This window comes from Gymnoscopelus braueri (assembly GCF_963280865.1).
Source record: "Gymnoscopelus braueri genome assembly, chromosome: 7".
NCBI lineage: Eukaryota > Metazoa > Chordata > Actinopteri > Myctophiformes > Myctophidae > Gymnoscopelus > Gymnoscopelus braueri.
In genome coordinates, this window is record NC_137608.1 from 56,065,730 (window position 1) to 56,092,376 (window position 26,647).

General features: G+C 46.7%; 1 protein-coding gene across 1 annotated transcript in view; it reads right to left on the reverse strand.

Moving 5' to 3' along the window:
* The window catches only part of LOC308089515 (protein NLRC3-like), a 67,476-nt gene that overhangs the window by 5,812 nt on the left and 35,017 nt on the right, over positions 1 to 26,647 (reverse strand). Inside the window, exons 10-13 of the mRNA XM_080434287.1 lie at positions 19,174 to 20,977; positions 16,124 to 16,297; positions 11,250 to 11,402; positions 10,160 to 10,209 (exon numbers count right to left, since the gene is read on the reverse strand). Of these exons, the coding sequence (XP_080290413.1) occupies positions 10,160 to 10,209; positions 11,250 to 11,402; positions 16,124 to 16,297; positions 19,174 to 20,977 (2,181 nt within the window). The remainder of the gene's footprint in view (positions 1 to 10,159; positions 10,210 to 11,249; positions 11,403 to 16,123; positions 16,298 to 19,173; positions 20,978 to 26,647) is intronic.

The following is a 26,647-nucleotide window of genomic DNA, read 5'->3' on the forward strand; positions in this document are numbered from 1 at the left end:
CCAGCCAAATGGACTTTTGCCTGGAAGTGCATCAAGAAAATGCTTATGTGTTCACGCCAGGGGTTGCTCTCCCATAGCGAGACCTAGAGCGGAGTATTGAAAATAGAACTACCACTACATTGTGTTCCTAAAAACCACCATGAGTAAGACATCATTTACTTTTGCAATTTCTGACAGGCTCAATCTATTTGCATACATCCACACAAAGGATAGTAGTCTAAATACGAGTCTTAAACACACAGGTACATGCAATAAATTGCTATTACAGATATCTAATCTGTAATAGCAGACAGACAGTTAGACAGGCAGACAGATACAGTACACAGACAGACAGACAGACAGACAGACAGACAGACAGACAGACAGACAGACAGACAGACAGACAGACAGACACACAGACAGACAGACAGACAGACAGACAGACAGACACACAGACAGACAGACAGACACACAGACTTAGACAGCGTTAAGACCCTCCTAGCCAGCCTCCCAACACCAGCACTCTGTCCTGTTTTTAGAATTTCCATGGGTTAAAGATCTGTGTGTGTAAAAAAAATATATATATACTTTTGCTACTCACCAAAACAAAGACGGTTTTAAGATGCTGAGAGCCTACTCTACTTAGTGGGAACACTCTGAGCCCCCCACCTCACGTCTAAAATACACTTTTTGGCCAGATCTGGTCAATGGAAATTTTCTATTGACCAGATTTTTCCTTCGAGTGAAATATTTTATTTTCTGGCCTAAAAGTGTATTTTAGACCTCAACCCAATTAACACTTGTGGGATCAGCTTGGGTGTGCTGTACGTGCTAGAGTGACCAACAGAACCACGTTGGCTGACTTGCAACAAATACTGGTTGAGGAATGGGATGCCATCCCACAGCAACATGTGGCTAGGTTGGTGACCAGCATGAGGAAGAGGTGCCAAGCTGTTGTGTATAGATCTTACTCTGACATCGGCCCTCATTTATCAATAAAAAACGGCTTATATTTTTGCCTCTATTTCGCCTTACACCAAAGTCCAAGTGACATTTATGAAGTGATCCTATACAGTCAATCCTAGCGTACATTTGGACGGAGCTTTGATAAATCTGACGTCTGAAAACGAGCGTCATTTAAATAACACGCCCTTAAATATTCTCGAAACGCCCCGATTTTGCGACATGAAGTAGGTCGGGAGGTGGCTTATTGTCGGTGTCAGCCGAGTAACACGCGGGAGTCTGTTCCCGTTACAATGAGCTAGACCCCTGGGAGATGGATTGCTGAGGTGGAGCGCCACACCTATCCTCAGCTCCCAGTACTTACCGCACCGTTTACCGCACCCAAGCCGTGCTACTCATGCACTGAGTTGGCGGTGACCGGGATCGAACCCACGACCTTGTGGTTTGAAGGCTCTACCGACTGAGCTACCCGGACACGAAATGATGAACCAGAATACGACCAAACAAAGCTTGGAAAGCTAAGATAGGCACACGCTTTTACAGATCAGATCTGCGATCGCTCACTTACCAGAGTTCCACGGGACGGATCCTCCTCACGGCTTCTCAGCGGGGGGGACCCCTGGATCACCGGTGCGGTAGCGGCGCCACCGAGACGGCGTCGGAGGAAACTCCGGAGAGGAAGGTACCGAGGCAGACGCGCGGGGATACTGGTACGGGCGAGGAACCGTGCGGGTAGGCTCCCATTGCCATCGATACTCCTCGCCAACGTCAACTCGCTGGACAACAAAATGACAGAACTACAAGCGCGGATGCGGTTTCAGGGAGAGACAAGGAACACTGGAATTGTTTGTCTCACTGAGACGTGGCTGGACGCTGCGGTCCCCGATTCAGCGATGGAGCTCCCTGGCTACTCTCACTTCCGTGTTGACAGGTCGAAACAGCTGACCGGGAAGGAAAAAGGGGGAGGAGTCTGTGTCTACGTCATGGACTCCTGGTGTTCTGATGCACAGATCATTGGCTCCCTCTGTTGTCCAGACGTGGAATATATCATGATTCAACTCAGACCATTCTGGCTTCCCAGAGAGTTCAGTGCTGTGATTTTTATTGGTGTCTACATCCATCCAAGAGCCAGTATAGACACAGCACTGGGCGAGCTGCACAAAGTCATCAGTGAAAAAGAGACTGCTCAGCCAGAATGTGTCTTTGTGGTGGCCGGAGACTTTAATAAAGCAAAGCTTAAGAAGGTTCTCCCCAAGTTCCACCAGCACATCACCTGCAATACCAGAGGTGATAGCATATTGGATCACTGCTATACCACCTTTCCAGGCGCCTACAAATCCCTCCTACGTCCTCCTTTTGGAAAATCGGACCAGAGCGCCATTCAGCTTTTGCCTGCCTATAGGCAGAGGCTGAAACGAGAGCCCATCTGCAAAAAAGAGATACAGATTTGGTCTGAACATTCGGAAAAAGTCAGTTCGGATTTTCCCCAACGAGAAACCATGGATTAACAGCGAGGTACGAGCTGTTCTCCATGCACGCAACATCGCCTTCAGATCTGGGAATCTGGGGGACACCCGTGCGGCACTCCTGAGAACCATCAGGAAAGCCAAGAGGGATTACGCAACCAAGCTGGAGGCCCAGTTTGTGAGTGGGGATGTGAGGAGCATATGGCAGGGGCTGCGTGCTGTCACAGACTAAAGAGGGAGAACTAAATCTGCAGAGACCCCCTTAGTCTGGTTCCTTATGCTTTGATTTAAAATGTTGTTGGATTTTTTTGAAGATTTGCAAAACTATACATTTTTGGTAAGGTTATTGTCTAAGGAATCAGAAAATCAATGTTGCCATTTGCCCAGATGTGTATATGGCGGCCATATTGGCAATTACAAAATGGCCACCATAAAATGTATGTTTTTTAATATCTCGGCCTCTAAATAAGCTGGAACATTGATTTTAACTCCTAAACCTACATTTTCAGTGTCGAGGAATCCAATGGTGGTAATTATAAAGCTACAAAACTTTACAACATTAACCCTTAGATGCATGACTGAGTCCAAAATGACCAGATATGGTTGTTTTCTTGCAATATCTTTGAAATAAGAAAATCATTTATCAATTCATATTCCAGCTGTTCCTAAAAACATGTTTCACTTGCTCATTCAAATTAAATAAAATGTTAACTTACCACTGATACTTTTAAAGACATTTTTGTTTTTGTATTATTGCTACTCTAAGCTTCCATAAGTGTGTCCAAAATGATCAAACTGTGGCTGATATTAATTGCGGAAATTATTACAAAGACATGCACATCCCAATACTACTAGGATGGGTGCTGAATCAAAAAGTGTAGCTTACACTATACTTGAGAGTAGATCCACACACCAAGTACTTCCCGTTGCAAGCATTTTATTTGCAGTGACTGTACAAAAGGCCAGTAATCATTGCCCTCAGACTGTATTTGTTAATTATTTTATGTTGTGGCATGTTCAGGCATTCCAGACCCCCGCGCGAGGGTGCCGGACAGAACGGTAATGATCCTTCCGCAGGTTCACCTACGGAAACCTTGTTACGACTTTTACTTCCTCTAGATAGTCATGTTCGGGCGTCTTCCGAGCGCTCCGCCGGGGCCGTGACCGACTCCGGCGGGGCCCGTCCGAGGACCTCACTAAGCCATCCGATCGGTAGTAGCGACGGGCGGTGTGTACAAAGGGCAGGGACTTAATCAACGCGAGCTGGTGACTTGCGCTTACTGGGAATTCCTCGTTCATGGGGAATAATTTCGGCCCCGGACATCTAAGGGCATCACAGACCAGTTATTGCTCCTTCTCGTGTGGCTGAACGCCACTTGTCCCTCTAAGAAGTTAGTCGCCAACCACACGGGGCCGCGAAAGTAGTTAACACATTGAATGCCAGAGTTATTTCAGATGTTTCATTGAGAAAAAAAAAGTACTCAGGAGCCTAGATACAGAATTTTTAAGTTTTAAGTTAACAAGGAAGTAAAAAAAATAACCAGGGTCCTATTCCATTATTCCTAGCTGCGGTATTCAGGCGACTCAGGCCTGCTTAGAACACTATTTTTTTCAAAGTAAACGCTCCGGACCCCAAGCAGGACACTCAGAGCATCGGGGGGGGCGCCGGAAGGCAGGGACAGGGACGGACGGTGACTCGACTGGCGTCGGACTGTCAGCTCGATCCCGAGATCCAACTAGGAGCTTTTTAACTGTAGCAACTTTAAGATATTAAAGCTATTGGAGCTGGAATTATCGCGGCTGCTGGCACCAGACTTGCCCTCCAATGGCTCCTCGTCAAAGGATTTAAAGTCCACTCATTCCAATTACAGGGCCTCCAAAGAGTCCTGGATTGCTATTTTTCGTCACTACCTCACCGTGCCGGGAGTGGGTAATTTGCGCGCCTGCTGCCTTCCTTGGATGTGGTAGCCGTTTCTCAGGCTCCCTCTCCGGAATCGAACCCTGATTCCCCGTTATCCGTGGTCACCATGGTAAGCACGTAGCGTACCATCGAAAGTTGATAGGGCAGACACTCGAATGACACATCGCCGCCACGGAGGGCGGGCGATCTGCCCGAGTTTATCCAGAGTCACCAAAGCGGACGACACGGCGCCCGAGAGCGCCGCGCCGCGAGGGTTTAGGATCTGATTAATGCACGCATCCCCGAAGGTCAGCGCCCGTTTGCATGTATTAGGTCTAGAATTACCACAGTTATCCAAGTAACTGAGGAGCGATCAAAGGAACCATAACTGATTTAATGAGCCTTTCGCAGTTTCACTGTACAAGCCGTTTGTACTTAGACATGCATGGCTTAATCTTTGAGACAAGCATATGCTACTGGCAGGATCAACCAGGTAGGCCTCCTGTTCCGCCGCGGAGAGCGCGCCCAGCTGAGGCGCGCACCGTGGGGTTGCCGGTCCGCGGAGACCGCCAAGGCCCCCCGTGAGAGGGGCGGCGGGAGCTCCCGGTGGCGCGCACTGCGACGGTCGCCACATCCTCCTTTGCCCTCTACCCAGGTCGACAGGATGTTACGGGGGATCGGCGCCCATGGCCAGTTTCGCAGCTGTTTGGTCGGTCGCCGGAGTACGCGACACACGCAGGGTTTGAGAAACGAGTCTCCGGAGCGCGCCCCTGTGGCAAACGGATCTCCTTGCCGAGCCCCGTGATGGGGCTCGAGGCGAGGCCGACCGCGGGGGCCCTCGGACGGTCCGTGGCAGGGCAACTAGGGCAGACGGGGCGTCTCGGTCTCGTTAGGCCGGTGTCGGCCGCGGAGGAGTGCGGAGGACAGGCCGGGGCCTCTCCGCACGTGGTCCCTCCGTGCCTGGTTGGGCCCGCAGGCTGCAAGCAGCGTCCGCCGAAGCACACAAGGTGCCGGCGGGGCCCTTGCAAGAGGCGGGCTACGAGTGCCAATCGGTCAGAACGTAGTGGGTTCCACGGCCTTCGGGGCGGCCTGGTTCCCGGGTCACAGTGCAGCGACTAGCGGCCGCCGGCAGGCCCGCAATCTGGGGCGGCCTGCCTGCGTTTCGTCCTCAGCGTCCGCATGCTGGTCCATATATCCGGGCTGGGAAAGGTTGCCGATAGTCCCGGGAGAGAATTTCAAAGGAGGGGGCCACTGCCGAGCCCAGATCGTCCTGGGCTCGCCGAGGACCTCCAGGGTGCCAGGCCGCCCGGCCGTGTCCGACCGGAGGCCTCTCTCTCGCCTGCCGTCGGCCCGTCCTCGGCGTCCGCACGCCTGTTCCATATATCCGGGCTGGGAAAAGTTGGGTCTGGAGTGCTTTTGGATGAAGCAGAAGTGACAGAAGGAATGCTGTCAACACTGGAGCTGTCAACACAAGGGTATCAACATCAAGACAATCCCTGAACTGCGATGGCATCTGTTCTGCAAACACAGGGCAGAAAGTGACAAGCTCCCTCCAACACCTGGAGCTCTGAAGCAGCACATCTTGAGAGTCCATGTCCAAACAAGGGCATGGGCACAAGCAGCCATTGCTCTGCAGGATCCACAGCTGGATCCCCTGCAAAATGGGTACTTCAAACACTTGGATGGCATGCTGAAACCAACGACCACAGAGGTCCTCCCAGCTCCAAAGGCCATCCTTGAGATGGTTCAATGCAAGTGTAAATCTGACTGTTCTTCTGGCAGATGTTCCTGCAAAGCTAAGGACTTAGCCTGTACTGAAATGTGTCAGTGCAGCAGCCAGTGCCAGAACGATGACGATTCCCAAGCTGTGATGCACGAAAGTGATGATGATGATGATGATGATTATGATGATGCATAGAGACTGTCTATGATTACACATGTCATGATGTTTAATATGGTTACACAAACATCCAAAGTTCACAGTTAAAATAAATAAAAAGAACAGTTAGTATCTGACTGACTGCCTGGGCTGTGCTGTTTTTTACCCATATGGTGGATTATGTCAATGGGATGATTAAAAAAATGAAATAATAACTTGCACCATTGGATTCCTTGACCCTGAAAATGTAGGTTTAGCAGTTAAAATCAATGTTCCAGCTTATTTAGAGGCCGAGATATTAAAAAACGTACATTTTAGGGTGGCCATTTTGTAATTGCCAATATGGCCGCCGTATACACATCTGGGCAAATGGCAACATTGATTTTCTGATTCCTTAGACAATAACCTTTCCAAAAATGTATAGTTTTGCAAATCTTCAAAAAAATCCAACAAAATTACATAGTGAACCAGACTACCTCTGCCTCCCTCCCTGGCGAGTTGAACACCTTCTACGCCCGGTTTGAGTCCGGAAGCACAGAGCAGCCACTGCCTGCACCACCTGCGGACACCAGCCCTCTAACCATCTCAGAGGCTGACGTGCGCAGAGCCTTCCAGCGGGTGAATACACGCAAAGCTGCCGGCCCGGATGGCATCCCGGGCCGTGTACTAAAGGCATGTGCATTCCAGCTGGCAGGAGTCTTCACAGACATCTTCAATCTCTCCCTTTCCCAGGCTGTGGTCCCCTCCGGCTTCAAATCATCTATCGTGGTCCCGATTCCTAAGCACTCCAAGGTGACGTGCCTCAATGATTGGAGACCGGTCGCTCTTACACCGATTGTCAGTAAGTGCTTCGAGCGACTTGTGAGAGACTACATCTGCTCCATGCTGCCTGCCACGCTGGATCCATGGCAGTTTGCCTATCGTCAGAACCGTTCAACTGACGACGCAGTTGCCTTGGCTGTACACTCTGCGCTCACCCACCTAGATAGGGGGAGGAACAGATGTGTGCGGATGCTCATCGTGGATTATAGTTCTGCCTTTAATACCATCATCCCAACCAGACTGGATGCAAAGCTCAAAGACCTGGGCCTGCACTCGACCATGTGCAGCTGGATTCTGGACTTTCTGTCGGGCCGACGTCAGGTGGTAAGCATGGGAAACATCACGTCGGACCCCCTGACCCTCAACACAGGAGCCCCACAGGGCTGTGTGCTGAGCCCTCTCCTCTATTCCCTGTACACATACGACTGTACAGCCACGTACAGCTCCAACGTCCTGATCAAGTACACAGACGACACGACGGTGGTGGGCCTGATCGACAACAATGACGAGACGGCCTACAGAGCTGAGGTTGGTGCACTGACACAGTGGTGCCAGGAGAACAGCCTCGTTCTGAATGTCGGTAAGACCAAGGAACTGATAGTGGACTTTAGGAGGACTGAGAGGGTGCACGCACCCGTTTACATCAACGGTGTTGCAGTGGAGCAGGTCTGCGACTTCAAGTTCCTTGGAATACACATCTCAAGGGACCTGAAGTGGGCCACACACACCACACAAGTGGTGAAAAAAGCCCAACAAAGACTATATTGCCTCAGACGCCTGAAGAAGTTCAGAGTGAGACCCCGTATCCTCAGAGCGTTCTATAACAGCACCATTGAGAGCGTTCTGACGAGCGGCACCACGGCCTGGTTTGGGAACTGCACCGCAGCGGAACCGAAAACACTGCCGAGAGTGGTGCGAACAGCGCAGCGCATCGTGGGAGGGGAGCTTCCCCCCTCCAGGGAATACACGAGAAGCGTTGTGTGGCTAAGGCCGAAAACATCATCAAGGACTTTTACCATCCCAGCCATAATCTGTTCGAACCGCTGCCGCATCCACGGCCAGGCAAACGGTATAGGAGCCTGGCGAGCAGTACCACCAGATTATTGAACAGTTTCTACCCCGCAGCAATCCGGCTGCTGAACAGAAACTAAAGTCTGGTGACACTGCACAGAACTGTGAAATGTGCTTTAAAAGGGACATTTCTTGTAAACACTTTTATGCACTCACTCACATTATTATAGATATTATATATGTAGTTTAGTCATATTATGCACTTTATGCTTCTCCTCTCTCTCTATGAGATGACTATCTTTTAACTGCAATGATGAGCCTGCACAACCAAGAATTTAACCCACTTACTTGTAATGTGATGTGACAATAAAGATTCATTCTGATTCTGATTCTGATTCTGAGGTAGGGGGGGAGTGAGATCTAGGAGTGTTTTGTAAATGTGGTATCTTGATACACATTTGTGGACTTATAGAGCCCAATTTGAACATCCACAGAGACAAGGACTTAAGGTTGATATGGAAAGGAGATAAGGCACATTCTTTAGTAGGTCCAGATGTCCAGTTTACTGATGATTGCCAGAGATGCCTAACCTTAGCTAACCTCTAGGTTTCATGCACAATGGACACACATGCACAACCTACTTAAGCACATGCACATGCACATGCACACACACACACACACACACACACACACACACACACACACACACACACACACACACACACACACACACACACACACACACACACACACACACACACAACATACTGTGAGGACAAAGATACCGTCCCTTCTTTCTGCTCTGTTCCGGCCACACCATGTAGCAGCAAGGCGCAGTAGATTAACTCTTGTTCTCTGTACTCTGTTTTTATCCAATAAATCAACTTGAGGAACATTACTGGTCTGGACCTTTCAACTTCCTTTCAACTATTTTGTCACGCTTGTACAAAATACACCACATAAACAAGCATCTAGTTTCAAGGGAAGGTCAGTTTACAGAGAAATACAATGTGTAGTGATGTGTCCTGTAAGGAGAATTGGTGACAACAAAAATGGCAGAATGATAAAGGGATTGAGAGCTCCCTTGGTCACCAACCTATCAATCTGTCAATGGAAATTCTCACATATTGACTGACTCCAACTCTCAGCCATCGCGATTGTATTTTAGGACGGCAGACCCCGCATTCAACCCGTGTGTGCTACTCGGTGCAGAAAGAGGGTTTTCGTCACAGTGAATGAGTTACAGCATGTTTCAAAGCTACTTTAAGTATATTTTGATGCCAATACTTTTGTACTTTTGCCATAAATGAGCGTGCCTTGTTTCATAGACTGTAAGTGTTGCTCTCTCTCTCTCTCTCTCCATGTATTATTATAATGACCATGAGCGGTCCGGTGTTTATGTATTATTATTTATTATTATAATGACCATGTGCAAATGCGCGATGACGTCATCGTACCTACATGAGAAATGTGACAAGTAGTATAGGCTTAGGCTAGTCTAAGTTTTACCGTGTCTGGTACCAATACAAAAAAGAAACTGGTCTGAACTTGTAGATCTGCTACTTTCGCATTACAACGGCGATAACAAAGGAACGCAGGCTTGCACCGCATACAACGCTGCCTGGCCAGGAGTCGGTGCGTTGCTTCCCAGCCTGCCTACGACCGACAGACCTCCACCACGGAGGCACAAGGGGGCTATTGCCTCCTCCCATGCCCACTAGGGGAAGCTCCGTCCCGGGTAGTGGAGCCGGGCGGCCCCTGGTCCATGCCCGGGCGTAGGCCACTTTGCGCATGTCAAAAGTTATATTCCGAAAGGAATGCTTTGGGTCATGTAAACGAGGAATACTTTTAGTCAGGTCCCATGTAAACAGGTGAGTGGAACAGATTAAGAATCTCTTATTCGGAATCAGTTCATTCTGAATGAATACATGATGTCCATGTAACCGCAGCCACTGTTTCTGTCAAACCACATGAACTTAGTCTGGCTGGTGTTAAGCACAAGGCTAAGACCAGAACAACTCGCCTGAATTCCGTGGAAGCTCTCCTGAAGAGTTATCAGGACAGCATCCATGGAGGGGCCAACAGAGTATAAAACATTGTATAACATGTCAATATTAACAAAGATGGACAGATACTCACGTTTTTTAATGCACTGAGAAATAAGCCAATCTTCTCCACCATGTTTCACACTGTAGGAAGTAGAGCAACAATGCGTCAATGTCTAATTGTCTAACACATCTCCATTACCTGAAACCACAGTGTTCCTAACATCTGGACCAGACAGCCCTCCGGACAAACTCACCGACACACGGCTTGGAGGAGAGCGGTTAGAAACGTCAAATATTTTTATAACATGGGCATAATAGCCTGGGTAAACCCCTCCCTCCGGAAAACTCATTTTCATTTGTTTTCAGGAGTGAGTCTCGCCTACACGCCTGTATGGGGCGTTTCTCTTCAGCTCATAACATGGACAGTCCTATCAGCGTCCTCGCTCATTGTTCTGTGAGTGACAGCGAAGGTTGGCCAATCAGGTGGCGAGTTTGAGTGAAACCGAATGGAACCGAGTGCAGCCTGAGTGCAGCCGACCAAAAACGAATATTAAGACCCATAGGTGACACCGTTATAAGACAATAAATCCATGAAGCCTCTCGTTTTAGAAGTAAGGTTCCCATATCCCCCCTCTTCTAGGGATAGTAACCTTTTCGATGCCGATATAACGCAACGAGGACACAGGGTGATTGGCCTCTACAAAGTACGCACAAGCTGGATATTTTGTAACACCTTATGGCACCTTATGGCTCTACAATACAGACTTTGAGGTCCTGTTTAGTCATGCCTAGATAGGCCTTGCCAAACGGGCAGGTTAACAGGTAAATAACACCATTGGTGGTACATGTATTTACACCTTAATCAGAACCTTTTTGCCGGAATGGGGCTGTTTGAAATAATGGCAGTTGTGGGTGAAGTTGCATTGAGCACAAGAGCGACAGTTATAATTAGCATTGGGGATGAGTGTCAATTTGCGTTGAGAAGACATATCGGGAGGGGGTACATCAGACTTCAACCAGGTGGTATCTGAGGTTCTGACTGCGCAAAAATACAATCATGGGGGGTTCAGAGAAGGCTTCTTGGAGAGACAGATTTTTCGGCAACACAGGAATAACAGGTGGAAAAGATAATGGCAGGCCGACTCTTGTTTTCTGACCGTCTATGGAATAAGTCTACTCACTTCTCCAGTCCAGCAGAGAGCATCATCTTCAGTGCTGAATCATTCACCATGTTAAGAGTCAGGTCCACTTCTCTCAGATGGAGGGAGGGATTAGATCTGAGAGCTGAGAACAGAACTTCACAGCATCTCTCTGACGACCAGCAGTTAGCCAGCCTAAATGAAGAATCAAACACCAGATGAAAACATTTATAAAAAAATATAAATAGAATACAAATCCAGTAGTGGGGCCCAGGTTTCAACTCACCCGGGTCTGTTCAGATTGGATAACAATTTTCAGGCCTGTTGAGAACTCTAATGATAACAATTAATGTGCGTAAGCGTGCTCTTGAGTATGATTGGATTATTAGAAAACATTGGAAAACATCAGCTAGCAGACAATCTAGCGATTGGCCTTGTTTATCCCTGTCATGGAGAACATATGCTTGATTGATACGGTTATACCCCCTTCCAAGATGCTTATAAAGCTCTTCAACGACCACCGCTTGGAAACTCTGATCACTGCTCTATCCAACTGCTATCGGCCTACAAGCAGAGACTTAAAAGAGAGCTGGTCGTTGAAAAGGAGGTAATGTCAACACATCAGACTCAGTCACTGGTTTTATCAGTAAGTGCATCGATGACATACCGTAGTTCCTAAAAGTCATTTATTTATATACTCATCATGTTAAATTCCAAAAGGTCAGTTTGCATTTATTTATCCCTACCAGAAACTGAATCAACAGCGAGTAACGCACCACACAACACGTACGTGATGCCGCTTCCAGACCGGGCAATGAGGGACACACTCGCACCGCCCTCAAGAGCACCTTTAGGAGAGCTTAGAGTTCAGGGTAAAAATGGAAGATCAGTTAAACACTGGCGATATCAGGAGTACGTGGGTACAGGAAATAGGCCTGTTTGGTCTGCCCTCAGCCATCCTCTTCCGGTGGTGCGCCTATTTCATTCCCACTAACATTTCTCCACAGAACACTAACAATATTTCTCCACAGAACACTAACGACATTTCTCCCATGGAACATGGATTATTTTGGTTATAATTTCTATGATGGAAGAACAAGTTAAAATGTTACTAACTTTTTGTGGTTTTGTCGGCTTCGAGGACGCTATTGTTAAATGAGTTTGGGTTTGTGTCCAGTGGGAAGCGAACGCACAGATGTAAATCCCGCCCACTAGATTTGATTTGGTAAAGCGCGGCCTACTTCCTGATCTAAGGCACGCCCACTTGTAGGCCAATGTTGACACGTTCTGAATGGGGCTCCTGACAGATTCAGTAGCGCAGCTCTGAATCTGTTCTTGGGAGATTAGCCAGCGGCAGATCAGGGGCCGTGTTCTAAAGGCATGTGCAGACCAGCTGGTGGGAGTTTTTACGAACATTTCAACCTCTCCCAGGCTGTGGCCCCCGCAGGCTTCAAAACGTCCACCATTGTTGCTCCTCTCCAAGAACTTCAAGTTGACTAATTATTGCAGTGGAAAGAGTCAGGAAGTTGAAGTTCCTCAGCGTGCACATCGAGGAGGAGCTCATAAGACCACAATGGAAACAGGTCCCTAGGACTATTTCTGTCTAATAAAGTATTCAATCAATCAATCCAACTGAAGTGGGACACACACACCAAACATGTGATGTAAAAGGCTCAGCAGCAACTATAGTGCTTTCGTCAACTGAAGAAGTTTGGAACGGGACCCCTCATCCTCAAGCTGTACTACAACAGCTCCATAAGTGTTCTGTCAGGCTGTGTAACTGCCTGGTATGGGAACTGCACCACAAAAAAAAAAACTACAGCGGGTGGTGCAGGTGGCCGAGTGCATATGGGAGATGAGCTTCACTCCCTCCAGGAGCTGTATGAGAAGCAGTGCGTAGTCAAAGCTCAACGTATCATCAAGGACATTCACCACATCCTGCATGAGACTACAACTAAGGCAGTGCCTCCAAGCAGACTCAAGTTCCACCATCCCAACAATAAGGCGGCAAAAGAGATGCTTAGTTCTATCCCTGAGGCCCTGTCTACAAAAGCATGGCTGGCGACATCCTGGAAACAGGAGTCGGAGTCGGCTGGGCCTACACATCTTTATCATTACATCACAGACCTGGGAGATGAAGTTGAAGGAGAAGATCTACCACGCCGACAATGGACCCTGCTAAACCACCTACGTACTGGTAGGTACTGCTTCAAATCGTCTATGAAGAAGTGAGGCCTGGCGGACAGCAAAGCATGTGACTGCGGGGAGCTTGAGCAGACTTCTGACCAAATAATCACCACCTGTCCCCTGTAGAGGCCGGCTTAATCCAAGTGGGACCAGAGATGAGGGTGTGGCTGCGCGACACAGAGCTGGAAAAATAACGCTGATACACGAAAGAAGAAGAAGAATCACCCCAGCCACAAATTGTTCATCCTGACTACAACGACTGTGGCTAGGCAAGTAGGTCTACTACAGTATCTAAGACAAGACCACCATATTTCTGAACATCTTCCACCTGGCTACCTAAAGGCCTAAACACCGCCTGTCACCAGACTGTTTCTCCTTCATGTTGGATGAATGCATGTCCCCTATGCAGACTACTTTCCTTTGTGGACCAGACGTTGCACTGCTACTTTTTGCACCTTAATTTTTAACCTCATGTTAAAAGCCTGTGTGTTGCTTTTATAATCTATGTGTGTTTATGTAGATACCTTTGATGTTTCTTTTTCTGTTTTCTCCTTGCACCCCCTCTCTCTGCCCCTTTCTTTCTTTCTTTCTTTCTTAAAAAAACTATGAAATGATGGAGCCTGCACCAAAATTCCCCCCAATGATTTACCTGTGATGTGACAATAAAACTGTTTATTTAAAGTTATATGACATTGATTTTCACTTATTTTTTACTTTTTTTTGGGGGGTTTTATGACCTCAATTACACCCCAAAAAACAGAACTTTGAACATTCAGTGGATTTTCTGTGGTCTGGGGTTTTCTGAATAATTAGGCTGAAAAGTAATCTGAGATTGGCCCTTGGATAGTGAAGTCACAGGCCATTAATCCCGCCCACTCCCCTCCTCGCCCCTCCCCTATCCTTTCCCTGGGGGGGGGGGGGCGGAGCAGAGGTGATGATTGACAGGCAAAATCCCTCAACAGCGACACCCGCAGGCAAAGATTTATTTTTTCATTGCAGTTGAAAAGGCTTTAGAAATGTGAGAGAAAAACACCTGCAATGGCTCACTAGAGTGGAATCTTCAGTTTAAACTTTTTATACATGTTTGAAGGACCATGACAAATACACTGTTGTAAAACTGAATGTCATGAAACCTTTAAAAGAGCATTTCACCCTTGGAAGAAACTGCAATCACTCAATGGTAATAGTATTTGTAGTAGATAACAATAGCACAATTTAAAATTGGCACCCTATGGCCAGAAAAATAATGAAATCTGTGTGTTTGACTAGGGTTTGACTGGACTGCTGCATTACTACAATGACCATAATGCTTTGGTGCACTGCCCCTCCTTGTGGGTTGCATGTGGGTGTGATACCCAACAACAACATACAAACAGAATGCCAGTGTTGCCATGTCTGCTTATTATAAGCGGCTTCTTTCTAAAATGTAGTTGATATTTGGGCTTGTTTCCAAATGTTTTGATTGTTGAACCAGTGGTTCTCAAACATGTTCATGTATTTTTCCACAGACCCCCATCTGAAATTATAATTTGTGCCAGGGAGCCCCTAACAAATATGTGTCAAAAATATTCCACATTTTGCACTTTTTCCCCCTCAAGATTTTTTTGTAAATAGCAGATCTACAAGCTCACAATGGGTCGCGAAGCGTTGTGAGCTTGTAGATCGGCAATTTTCAAATATATAATATCCCATGTCTAGGTAAAGTGCTCTTGGCCTAGTTATCTTCTTTTGGGCTTGTTTTCATAGACCTGGTTGCTTATTTCTCTCACAATATCTGGCAACACTGGCTGAAGAACGTGTACCTTGCACACGTTCATCTAGTTACATATATGTCCAAGGATTCGTTCGTGATGTCATATCACTGACAAATCCTTGGTATCTTTATGCAGTTCTACTTCCGTGTCGCATAGTAGTGACATCACTGTCGAATCCTTGGTATTATGATCCTAGCCTTTCGCGACGGTGTTTGTTTACCAGCGCCGCCACTCCACGCTGTATTTTTTTTTCACGCTTGCGCTTATGAAACACTAAACAGGATTATGATTTCATGTCAACATTCAAGTACAACTATCAGAAGATAACTCAGGTAAAGTAATGCCTCACTCTGCAAGGGGGGTTGCCCGCTGGCCGCAGCTAATGGGAGTGGCCGAGTGGGGAAAGAAGGGTGTACGAAATGTTAGGGATACACCCTCAGGGGCCGGTCCTTTGAGCCATGTGGGTTGGATTTGAACTACAGCTGTAGTCACTTGCAGTCATGCAGTCACATAAGGTGAGAACCTACGGAAAACGTAATTTGACGCTATGGAGATCGTCTTACGGATCAAAAATCTAAAAACACAGATACAACACAAAAAACACACCAGGATCATGTTTATGGGTCCTAGACTTCATAAAAATAGGATTTTTTCTCAAAATCGGCAAAGTGTCCCTTTAAGTTAATTCTGATTCTGATAATAGTTATTATCAATATATATATAATAAAAAACAGAGGATGATGATCTGACAGAACACATTCACCACTTACATAGTTTAATCAGAGGTGTTCAAGTTTTAAATGTTGTATCTCTTACATACCATCACTGTATCTCATCACTATTTTAGTCCATGTGGGTCACCATGATATGAACCGTATCCACTCTCTTCAAATAATATCTCATAACATTATTAATTAATTATATAAACATAATAAAACATAACTGATCCAAATCATTATGGTAAATTAGTCTGACCTTAGAATCTCCAGGATACAATGTGGACTCTTCAGTCCAGAACAAATCAGTTCCAGGTCTGAGACCTGCAGGCGGTTCTTACTCAGGTCCAACTCTCTCAAATGGGAAGGATTAGAGCTGAGAGCTGAAGCCACAACCCCAAGGTGTGTCTCCCTGAGGTCACAGTCAACAAGTCTGTAAGTACAGATTATTACAATAAATTAGACAGTTCACTCACTGTCAAGGAAAACTATCAAGAAAATGTACTAAGATCTATCTAGTTATCGAGACATTAAAGTTGAGCAAGAACAGGGAAGTGATAGACACATGGAAAGTTGTCTCTGTATACTATAGTGTGTAACCGGCATGATGTAAATTAAGTAAATGGTTGTTTTACTGTTATGGAAAAAAAAAGTATTGTCAATGCAGATGTACTGCATAAACACTGACTATCATTCTTGTACAGAGGCTGTACTGTAATATTAACAGTGTATTCTATTCCTATAGATAATACTGTTGACAGTGTATTCTGTGATGCCATAATGACACTGTGATTGTGTGTTTTGTTCTGCATAGTGCAGCTTTTATTGTATAGTGTATATACTGTTGTACACTATTAATGTAATGGTATTTTTTGTGACATTATTCTTCCTTCTGACGCCTAGTCTTTGTATTGATCCCTTGCTGTATCTTACAGTTCTTCTCTTACACTGTATCTGCACCTTAACTGCTGTGCTGCCTCTGACGATAAAGGTCTATCTATCTACTAGTAAGAGTGCTGGGTAAGATAAAGTTCTATCTATCTACTATAGTAAGGCGGGAATATGCCGTTTTCAATACACGATAGTGCACTTGGTGATACAAGCGTGAAATTTGGCACAGATGTCCTTCATATGACCCTAATTGATAATCAACCTCTGGCCACGCAAAAATCCTAAGATTTCAAGATGGCCACCACCAGTTTTCAAAATGGCTGCAACTGGGACAATGTTTTGGACTATATCACTTTGCTGGGGCTTATTTTAATATATGAGAATATGTTCTGGAGGTATTTCTACCAAGTATGATAAAAAATAACATTAGGTTCCAATATGGCGGCATGTTTTCCAATATGGCTGCCGATAAATTGCAGAAATGTGCATCTGCTTATGGTTTATCCACATGAGCTTGTAGTACATGTATTTGTATTAATTACCATACACAGAATCCATTTATGGAACATTTGAAAGTGATTTATTAGCTTGGTAAAGCTTAGTGCTTACTTTTTGTTTTGTTATAAGTCATTATAAACACATTCTCATTTACAATGGTGGCTGGGCAAGTGACAGGCCAGTGTACTAGCAACTGCAACCACAGAGGGGTGTGCAGATAAGTCCAAACTTGAAGCATTTGCAGTGTCCAGAACATGCTTTTTTACATCCACATCGTGTCAGCTTCTGGCATAATTTGGCAACAGGACTGCACAAGAGTGACTGGCCCCATATATGTCCTACTTGGAATGCACTTCACTTGCATTCACTTCCTTGTAGGAACTACTTCTATGAAGTTATATCGTACTTGAGTACTATGAACTCCTCAATGACTTGCATATGTTTATCATTTATTGCAACAGGTGTTGAACCTAATTTGGAGAAGTTGTCTGCCATGCTGACCTTGTTCCCTTTCCATGGAAGGACGAAACTGTGTGGCATCCCCTGAATGCATGAAAGAAGCAAAGACCTGATGACTTTGATTCAATAGCTGATGCAATTTCATGAATGGGGATCCATCTGAGATCCTTCCCTCCTTCCAAAGGCAATCCACAGCTAATTCAAGCCAAGTCTTTGAACAAGTGAAACTGTTATGTCAATAATGTCAGTATCTGAGGCAGAGCTGCAGAGGATAGCATCTGACACATCATGATTCGCAGCTCAGATACTGACGTTGTTGTCATAGCATATTAAGTAAGTCTGAGACTTATTGTCAGTATCAGCTGAGAACGCAGGGGTCTTATAGACCCCCTGGTATTGCTGAGGTGGAGCGCCACACTCACCGTACCTACTCATACACTGATCCTGACCGAACCCATGACCATGTGATCCGAAGGTGAAAGCTCTACCGACTGAGCTACCAAGACACAAAGACTTGGCTTGAAAAAGCTGTCGAAGGACCTCAGATGGATCCCCCTTCATGAAAATGCATCAGCTATTGGATCAAAGTCATCAGGTCTTTGCTTCTTTCATGCGTTCAGCAGATGCCATACAGTTTTGTCCTTCCACGGAAAGAGAAAAAGGTCAGCACCTGTTTGAGACAATATCCCTATATATATATATAAGTTTTTGTATTTATTGGTGAATATATTGAAAAGTCTGTTGCCCTAGGTCATTACAAAGCTACCAAATCTGTGTATGGTAATTAATACAAATACATGTGCTACAAGCTCATGTGAATGTACATTTATGCAATTTATCGGCAGCCATATTGGAAAATATGCCGCCATAATGGAACCTAATATTATTTTTTCTATCTTACTTGGTAGAAATACCTTCAGAACATATTCTCCTATATTAAAATAAGGGGGAAATCAAAGATTTACAGCCCCAGCAAAGTGATATAGTCCAAAATGTTGGCCCAGTTGCAGCCATTTTGAAAACTGGTGGTGGCCATCTTGAAATCTTAGGATTTTTGCGTGGCCAGAGGTTGATTATCAATTAGGGTCATATGAAGGACATCTGTGCCAAATTTCACGCTTGTATCACCAAGTGCACTATGGTATCAAATTCCCGCCTTACTACTAGTAAGAGTGCTGGGTAAGGGTGACATTGTCAGTCAGTTAAAAAAGAAAAAGAAAGAAAAATGTCCGGCTCACCATCTAGCAGAACTTTTAGCCTCAGTCTCGTTTTTAACCTTCTTCACTGGGGACTGGCCTCTATTTGCCCATAGCTACACACAATACACTATTTGAAACCTGGACCGTTTCTGAGACCTAGTTGTTATTTGAGCTTTTACATTAACCAATGAATTATAGTGTTATAGGCGTGACGGTAGAGATTGACTGTTCTAGTAAGTTTTCTATTCACATGACTACTAACCGAGCCTTTCTGCTGTTCCTCACAGCTGGGATCAGTCTCTGTCGCCCCGCGTTGGATGTGTTATATGTGTCCAGGTTCAACTCATCCAGAACCTCCTCTGACATCTGTAGCATGAAGGCCAGAGCTGAACACTGGGACTCAGACAGAATTGTCTTTGATTTTTCCCCTGACTTCAGGTACTGTTGGATCTCCTGATGTACTGAGTGGTCATTCATCTCCATCAAACAGTGGAAGATGTTGATAATTCTCTCAGGAGAGTAATCTTCAGTGGTCATCTCCTTCAGGTTGTTGATGGCTCTCTGGATGCTCTTTGGACTGTTCTCTTTCTGACCCCACAGTCCTCTTAACAGACTCTGGCTGGACTCCCGTGAGAGGCCATGAAGGAAGCGGACAAAGAGGTCCAGGTGGCCATTTGTACTCTTCAGGGCTTTTTCCATGGTTCTGTTCAGGAATGCATCCAGCGACATGTCACTGCCAAAGTTTCCATCTCCCAGAAATGTCTTCAGTACCGTCATGTTCTTCTCTGTGAAACAGTGGAACAGGTAGACGGCAGCCAGAAACTCCTGGATGCTCAGATGAACAAAGCTGTAGACTGTTCTCTGGAAGCGCACACTCTCTCCTTTGAAGATCTCTGTGCACACTCCTGAGTACAGTGAGGCATCTTTCACATCAAGACCACACTTTTCCAGGTCTTCTTGGTAGAACATGATGCTACCTTTCTGCAGATGTTCAAACGCCAGCCTGCCCAGCTTCAGAAGAACCTCCCTGTCAGCCTCCATGAGCTCATGAGTCTCATCATACTTCTGCTTCTTCGTCTTTGTCAGAACCAACAGGAAGTGGCTGTACATCCCAGTCAGGTTCTTGGGCAGCTGTCCTGTCTCGTCTATCCTCAACATGTCCTCCAGAACAGTAGCAGTGATACAACAGAAGACTGGGATGTGACACATGATGTGGAGGCTCTTTGATGTCTTCAAGTGTGAGATGATTGTGCTGGCCAGCTTCTCATCACTGAATCTCTTCCTGAAGAACTCCTCCTTCTGGGGGTCTGTGAACCCGTGCACTTCTGTTGCCAAGCCAACACATTCAGGAGGGATCTGATTGGCTGCCGCAGGTCTGGTAGTTATCCAGAGGAGAGCTGAGGGGAGCAGATTCCCCTTGATGAGGTTTGTCAACAGCATGTCCACTGATGATATCACTGTGACATCAGAAACAATGTCATTGTTGTCAAAGTGCAATGGAAACCTGCTTTCATCCAGACCATCAAAGATAAAGCCAACTTTCCAGACAGCGAGCTTCTCTGCTGTGACCTTCTTTAATGTTGGGTGGAAAACATGGATCAGTGTGAGAAGACTGTGCTTCTTATCTCCGACCAAGTTCAACTCCCGGAATGAAAAGGGAATCAGGAGATTTACATCTTGATTTTCCAAACCCTTTGCCCAGTCCAGAGTGAACTTCCGCACAGAGAATGTTTTTCCAATGCCAGCGATGCCCTTGGTCAGAACTCCTTTGATGGGAGTCGTTGGGAGTCCTTCTGCCAAGTCGATGGGAGTTGTTCTGTCAAGGAGGAGGGGTTTAAAGATGTCAGAGCATTTGATTGGTTTGTCATGGAGGGTCTTCTCCCTGGAAACTGTCTCAAGCTGCCAGATCTCATGTTTCTTATTAACCCCTTTACTCTCTCCCTCTGTGATGTAGAGCTCTGTGTAGATGCTGGTGAGGGAGGGCACTTCAGTGACGTATGTCACACAATCAAGACTGTTCAAACTGATCTTATAATCCTTTAAATCCTCCTGCAGACTGACATCTGCTATGAGAAAAGAGTTCATGCATTTTAAACATTCAGATGTATACTTCCTTACAGTTGTGTATGCAAATTATTATAAAACAACCTCTAGAAAATCTGCAATTCATGACGAAACACAGCCAAAATGAATACAATTAGGTCATTTGTTTTTTGTTCAGACTTGAAAGATGGTTATTTTCAATCTGGACATGAACACTGATAAAACAATAGCTTATGACTGTAACCCTGGTTCTATGATAATATGAGCGAGATGTCTCGCTATGGGATACAAATAACCCACAGTTTTGCCACCAAAGCCTATATGGCAGGCCGAAATAGCCGCCAGATAAACCTTTAGTGTGGAAAAGGTCCTGCCTTTATCAATCATGTCCTGTAGAAAAGACAGAATGTCCTTCACAGAGGCTTGGAAAGGTATGGCGTAAGACTTCTCGCACCATACCTCAAATACGCGCCACTTCCCATCATAAACTCTCCTCGTAGACTGGGCCCTTGCGCTCTGAATAGTAGAAATGACGCTCTGAGGTAATCCCTCAGTGCTCAGTTTCAGCCTCTCACGGGCCAAGCCAAGAGAGGTAGATGCCCCAGCTGGGGATGGAATACCTCGCCCCCTGCGCGCGTTAGCATCTCCCTGCATAACGGGAGCGGCCATAGGCGGTCGTATAGGAGAGGTGTAAGCGCCGATACCCAGTGTCAACCAGTATTACCGTCAGTCCCTGGGTCCTCACTCTCAGGAGTGTGGGAACTATCAGGGATAGTGGGGGGAAAGCATACCGCAGATCTCTGGGGCACTCGTGCACTAGTGCTTCTAGACCCAAAGGTGCCGTTCCCTTCACTGAGAAGAACAACAACAAAGCCTATATGGCAGACCGAAATAGCCGCCAGATAAACCTTTATTGTGGAAAAGGTCCTGCCTTTATCAATCATGTCCTGTAGAAAAGACAGAATGTCCTTCACAGAGGCTTGGAAAGGTATGGCGTAAGACTTCTCGCACCATACCTCAAATACTCGCCACTTCCCATCATAAAGTCTCCTCGTAGACTGGGCCCTTGCGCTCTGAATAGTAGAAATGACGCTCTGAGGTAATCCCTCAGTGCTCAGTTTCAGCCTCTCACGGGCCAAGCCCATAGAGGTAGATGCCCCAGCTGGGGATGGAATACCTCGCCCCCTGCTTGCGTTAGCATCTCCCTGCATAACGGGAGCGGCCATGGGCGGTCGTATAGGAGAGGTGTAAGCGCCGATACCCAGTGTCAACCAGTATTACCGTCAGTCCCTGGGTCCTCACTCTCAGGAGTGTGGGAGCTATCAGGGATAGTGGGGGGAAAGCATACCGCAGATCTCTGGGGCACTCGTGCACTAGTGCTTCTAGACCCAAAGGTGCCGTTCCCTTCACTGAGAAGAACAACGGACATTTTGTGTCTTCCTGTGAGGCACACAGATCGACCTGGGGTTGACCAAAGCGATCCCAAATCTGGGCTGTTATTACATGGTGTTGTGACATCCCTCTGGATAGCAGGTCCGCCCCTCTGTTCTGGATTGTATGAACATGGGTGCCTCTGATCAATAACAGGTGTGGGTCGCCCCACACAAGTAGCTTGTGTGCGAACTCATGTAGCACACAAGACTGTGTACCTCCTTGTCTGTTGATGTAACACAGTGTTGTCATGTTGTCTGTTCTGACCAGTACATGACACCCTTGTAGGAACGGGAGGAAATGTTTCAGTGCTAGAAACACTGCCATTAGCTCCAGATAATGTATATGTGAACAGTAGGTTCCTCCAGTGACACAGTGCTGTCATACATTCCTCTGTCGCCCGCATATGACGGTAATGACACCGACTAGGAACCCCCTGTGGTGTCATTCACCGTTGGAAAGGCTTCATGTGTAGTCTGCCTAGACATATTAGCGATATGGCTGAGGCCATGAGACCCGACATCCTCATACATGTTTTGAAAGTGACCCTCTGGTCCTTCCGAAACTGTGCAGGCAGGATAGAAAGAATTGAATCCTTTCTGGTGACAGGTGGGCTGTGAACGAGACTGAGTTCGGAGCTATGCATATGAAATGTGCTGTCTGTGCAGGTATCAAGACACTTCTGGAAATTGATCCTGAAACCCATTTCATTAGATGGGCCACTACCCTCTGAGTGCGCTGTTGTGCTTCAACTGTGTACAATATATAAGCCACTATGTGAATCTATGTCTATCGATGTGAACCAGTCTCCCTGGTGCATCATGCGTAGGAGACAGGTATTTGTCAACATCCTGTATTTGAATACTTTTAGGTATTGATTGAGGGCTCTCAGGTCCAGTATAGGACGCGCCCCCCTCTGTTTGACAAAGAAATAGCGGGAATAAAACCTGCAGTTCGTCTGGTCCTTAGGTACCTTCTGTATGGCTCGTTTTTCTAACAGGGAGAGAATTTCTTCCTGTAGACTGTCCCCCTACTTGTGAATAGATTGTTTTCACGAAAGTGAGGGTCTCGAGGTGAACTGTAGTATGTACCCCTTGGATATGGTGCGTAGTACCCATTGAGGTGCGTCGCACTTCACCCATTCAGACATCTTTGCAGATAGTGACAGGACTAGACAGGACTTGATTGCCCTCTCTCCCTGGAAAGTATCTGTCCAGCTGCCTCGGGGTGTCTGTGAGACCCCCGAGGTAGCGGGTCATGTTCCTTATGTTCTGGTTTTGTTTCGTTTTTATTTAGTTTTGCCGTGCCCCTGAAGAAATCAGGTGCATCGGTTTTTAAATGTTATTTTTGAAAGTTTTACATTTACCTTTTTTTTTTTTACAAATTGTACAGTGTGTAAAGTCTTTCTCCTTTTCAAACTGAGCTAAAGACTGTGTTTTCAGTGTCTTTTCGGCATCTTTTCAACGATCCTTTCACAGCAAATACATCTGGATTATTTGCACAGTTTAATGATCGGATTCGTTTGGTACTCACCGCTCCATTGTGTAGCTGTTTTTTGGTATCCACCGATCAGCTGTTCAGCGGCTAGCTGCCAGGCTAATCCTGCTTGGAGTCGGCAACAAGTGATCCGCGTGGCGTTCAAACAATCTGCGGATCTTCTACGGTGATACGCTCCACTGGCCTTTTTTCTGCCTTGATATACGGGAATCTCAGACTATCAGGATGTTTTCCCTTCCACCGATAGTGAAAGCTGGCGGTGGCTGCCTTTCATTGTGGAGGATGAGGATATTAAAATAATCCTCCTTGGAACTTCACAAACTTGCCTGCTATTCCACTCCTAACTCCCATGCAGTGATTAAATCCTTTGGACTCTTGCGTCTCCCCCGGTACATACATTTATTCGGATTCACCCATTCCATCTGTACTGTCTGTTGGGATGTCTGGTCTCGCGCGACGTCATCACAACAGACTCCACGTGTGCAGGAGCAATCTCCGCCCACTGGTCTGTGTTGACAGCGTCACTCCTCCCATTCAACCTGCATCTGCAATTAACAATGCTGCGACGTTCATGCTGCTGAATGCTCGCTCTATCAATAATAAACCTGATCTAATCCATGACACCATCACAGGCAGGAATATTCACATTCTCTGTCTTACAGAAACATGGCAGAAAGAACAGGACTTTGTTGCACTCAATAAAGCCACACCCCCAGGCTATGTATATTTGCAGAAGCCTCGTTCTAAGGGTGGTGGTGGTGGTGGTGGGCTGGCAGTTATACACCGAGCAGACATCCGAATTAAAGAGGTCAGCATGCCTGCTGTCACCTCATTTGAGTGTGTTGGATTCACACTTACTGGGTTTCTCCCAGATTCAGTTTGTCCTCATCTACCGTCCACCTAAGACAAAACCTAAGACCTTTGTCTGAACTATCTGAGCTACTCACTCCAGTCTGCGCCTTGTCTCCATCCACACATCTGCTAGGGGATCTGAACATACATGTGGATAACAGCACCAACATATTTGCGACAGAGTTTCTGTCGCTGCTGGACTGTTTTAATTTCACCCAGCATATACAGGGCCCCACCCATGAAAAAGGCCACACATTGGATCTGGTCTGTTCCACTGGCACACCTCCCTCCAACCTGGAGTGCCTGGAACTGGGCATCTCGGACCATCGTGTCATCTTGTTCACAATACCCGCCTCTGTACCCAAACAGCACCCTGGACGCACAATAACCTTCAGAAACATCAAGAGAGTGAGCACACCAGCGCTATCTGCCCAGATAGCCACTCGTATGGCTACGGTTCCTCCCAACACCTCGGTGGATGGCCTGGTAACCCACTTCAATGCTGCCATATCCATACATGTCTCGACTCCCTTGCCCCCCTGATAACCCGGACTGTCTCCTTCAACCGTCCTGCCCCCTGGTACACTCTGGAACTCCGCACCTTGAAGGCCACTGGCCGGCGGCTGGAGAGGCTCTACAAACGAACCGGCCTCACTGTCCATCGTCTGATCTACAAAGACCATGTAGATGCCTACAAGGATGCTCTCTCCCGGACCAAAACCCAATACTATTCCACTCTTATTGGCTCTCAGCAGAACAACCCCAGGCTGCTGTTCTCTACCATTAATCGACTACTACGCCCCCTCAGTGTCCCTAACTCCTCAGGTGCCCCTGACCTTTGCATCAGGTTCTTGGACTTTTTCCAAGCTAAAGTGGACTCCATCCACCAACAGCTCCTGGCACCTGCCTCCCCCACTCCACACACACCTCGGCCTCAGGACACTGCTCCTGTCGCTGCCTGCCTCCCAACGTGCCGTCTTTCCTCCTTCACTGCTGTGGATGCTCTGATGGTCACTGAGTTGGTCATCAAAGCTAACTCATCCACCTGTTCTCTGGACCCCATGCCCACAGCACTAGTGAAGACGTGCCTACCCACCCTCTGCCCTTTCATCATGGACATCATCAACTCCTCACTGCAAGCTGGCACAGTACCCTGCAGCCTCAAAATTGCCTCAATCACTCCGATTCTCAAGAAGCCTGGTTTGGACCCTGAGGAGCTGAGCAACTACCGGCCTATCTCCAACCTTCCTTTCCTCAGCAAAATCTTGGAAAGAGTAGTTGCCGCCCAAATTCAACAACACATGTCCAACTATGAGCTTTATGAGCCACTCCAATCTGCCTACAGAACACACCACAGCACGGAGACCGCCCTACTAAAGATCACCAATGACCTTCTTATGGCTGCTGATGTAGGCCACATCAGCATTGTTGTTCTTCTGTACCTCTCCGCAGCTTTCGACACAGTCTCCCACACCATCCTCCTGGACCGCCTCTCCACCTATCTTGGCCTCACGGACACAGCCCTCGCCTGGTTCCAGTCATACCTCTCCAACAGACAACAGTTTGTCACTGTCAACGCTTCCAGATCACACCCAGCCCCAGTCAAACACGGCGTGCCGCAAGGTTCCGTACTTGGTCCACTACTGTTCACCATATACATGCTCCCCCTGGGTCAGATTATTCGCCACCATGGACTAAGCTTCCACTGCTATGCTGACGATACTCAACTGTATCTGAGCACCAAACCTTCCAGTCAGCTTCCCCCCCAGTCCCTAGTCAACTGCATCACTGAAATAAAAGCCTGGATGACCACTAACCTTCTCAAACTAAACAGTTCAAAAACAGAGCTCATGGCTGTGGCTCCCAAGGCCCTGTTCAAGAAAATTGGAGATGTTCTACTCCATGTCGATGGC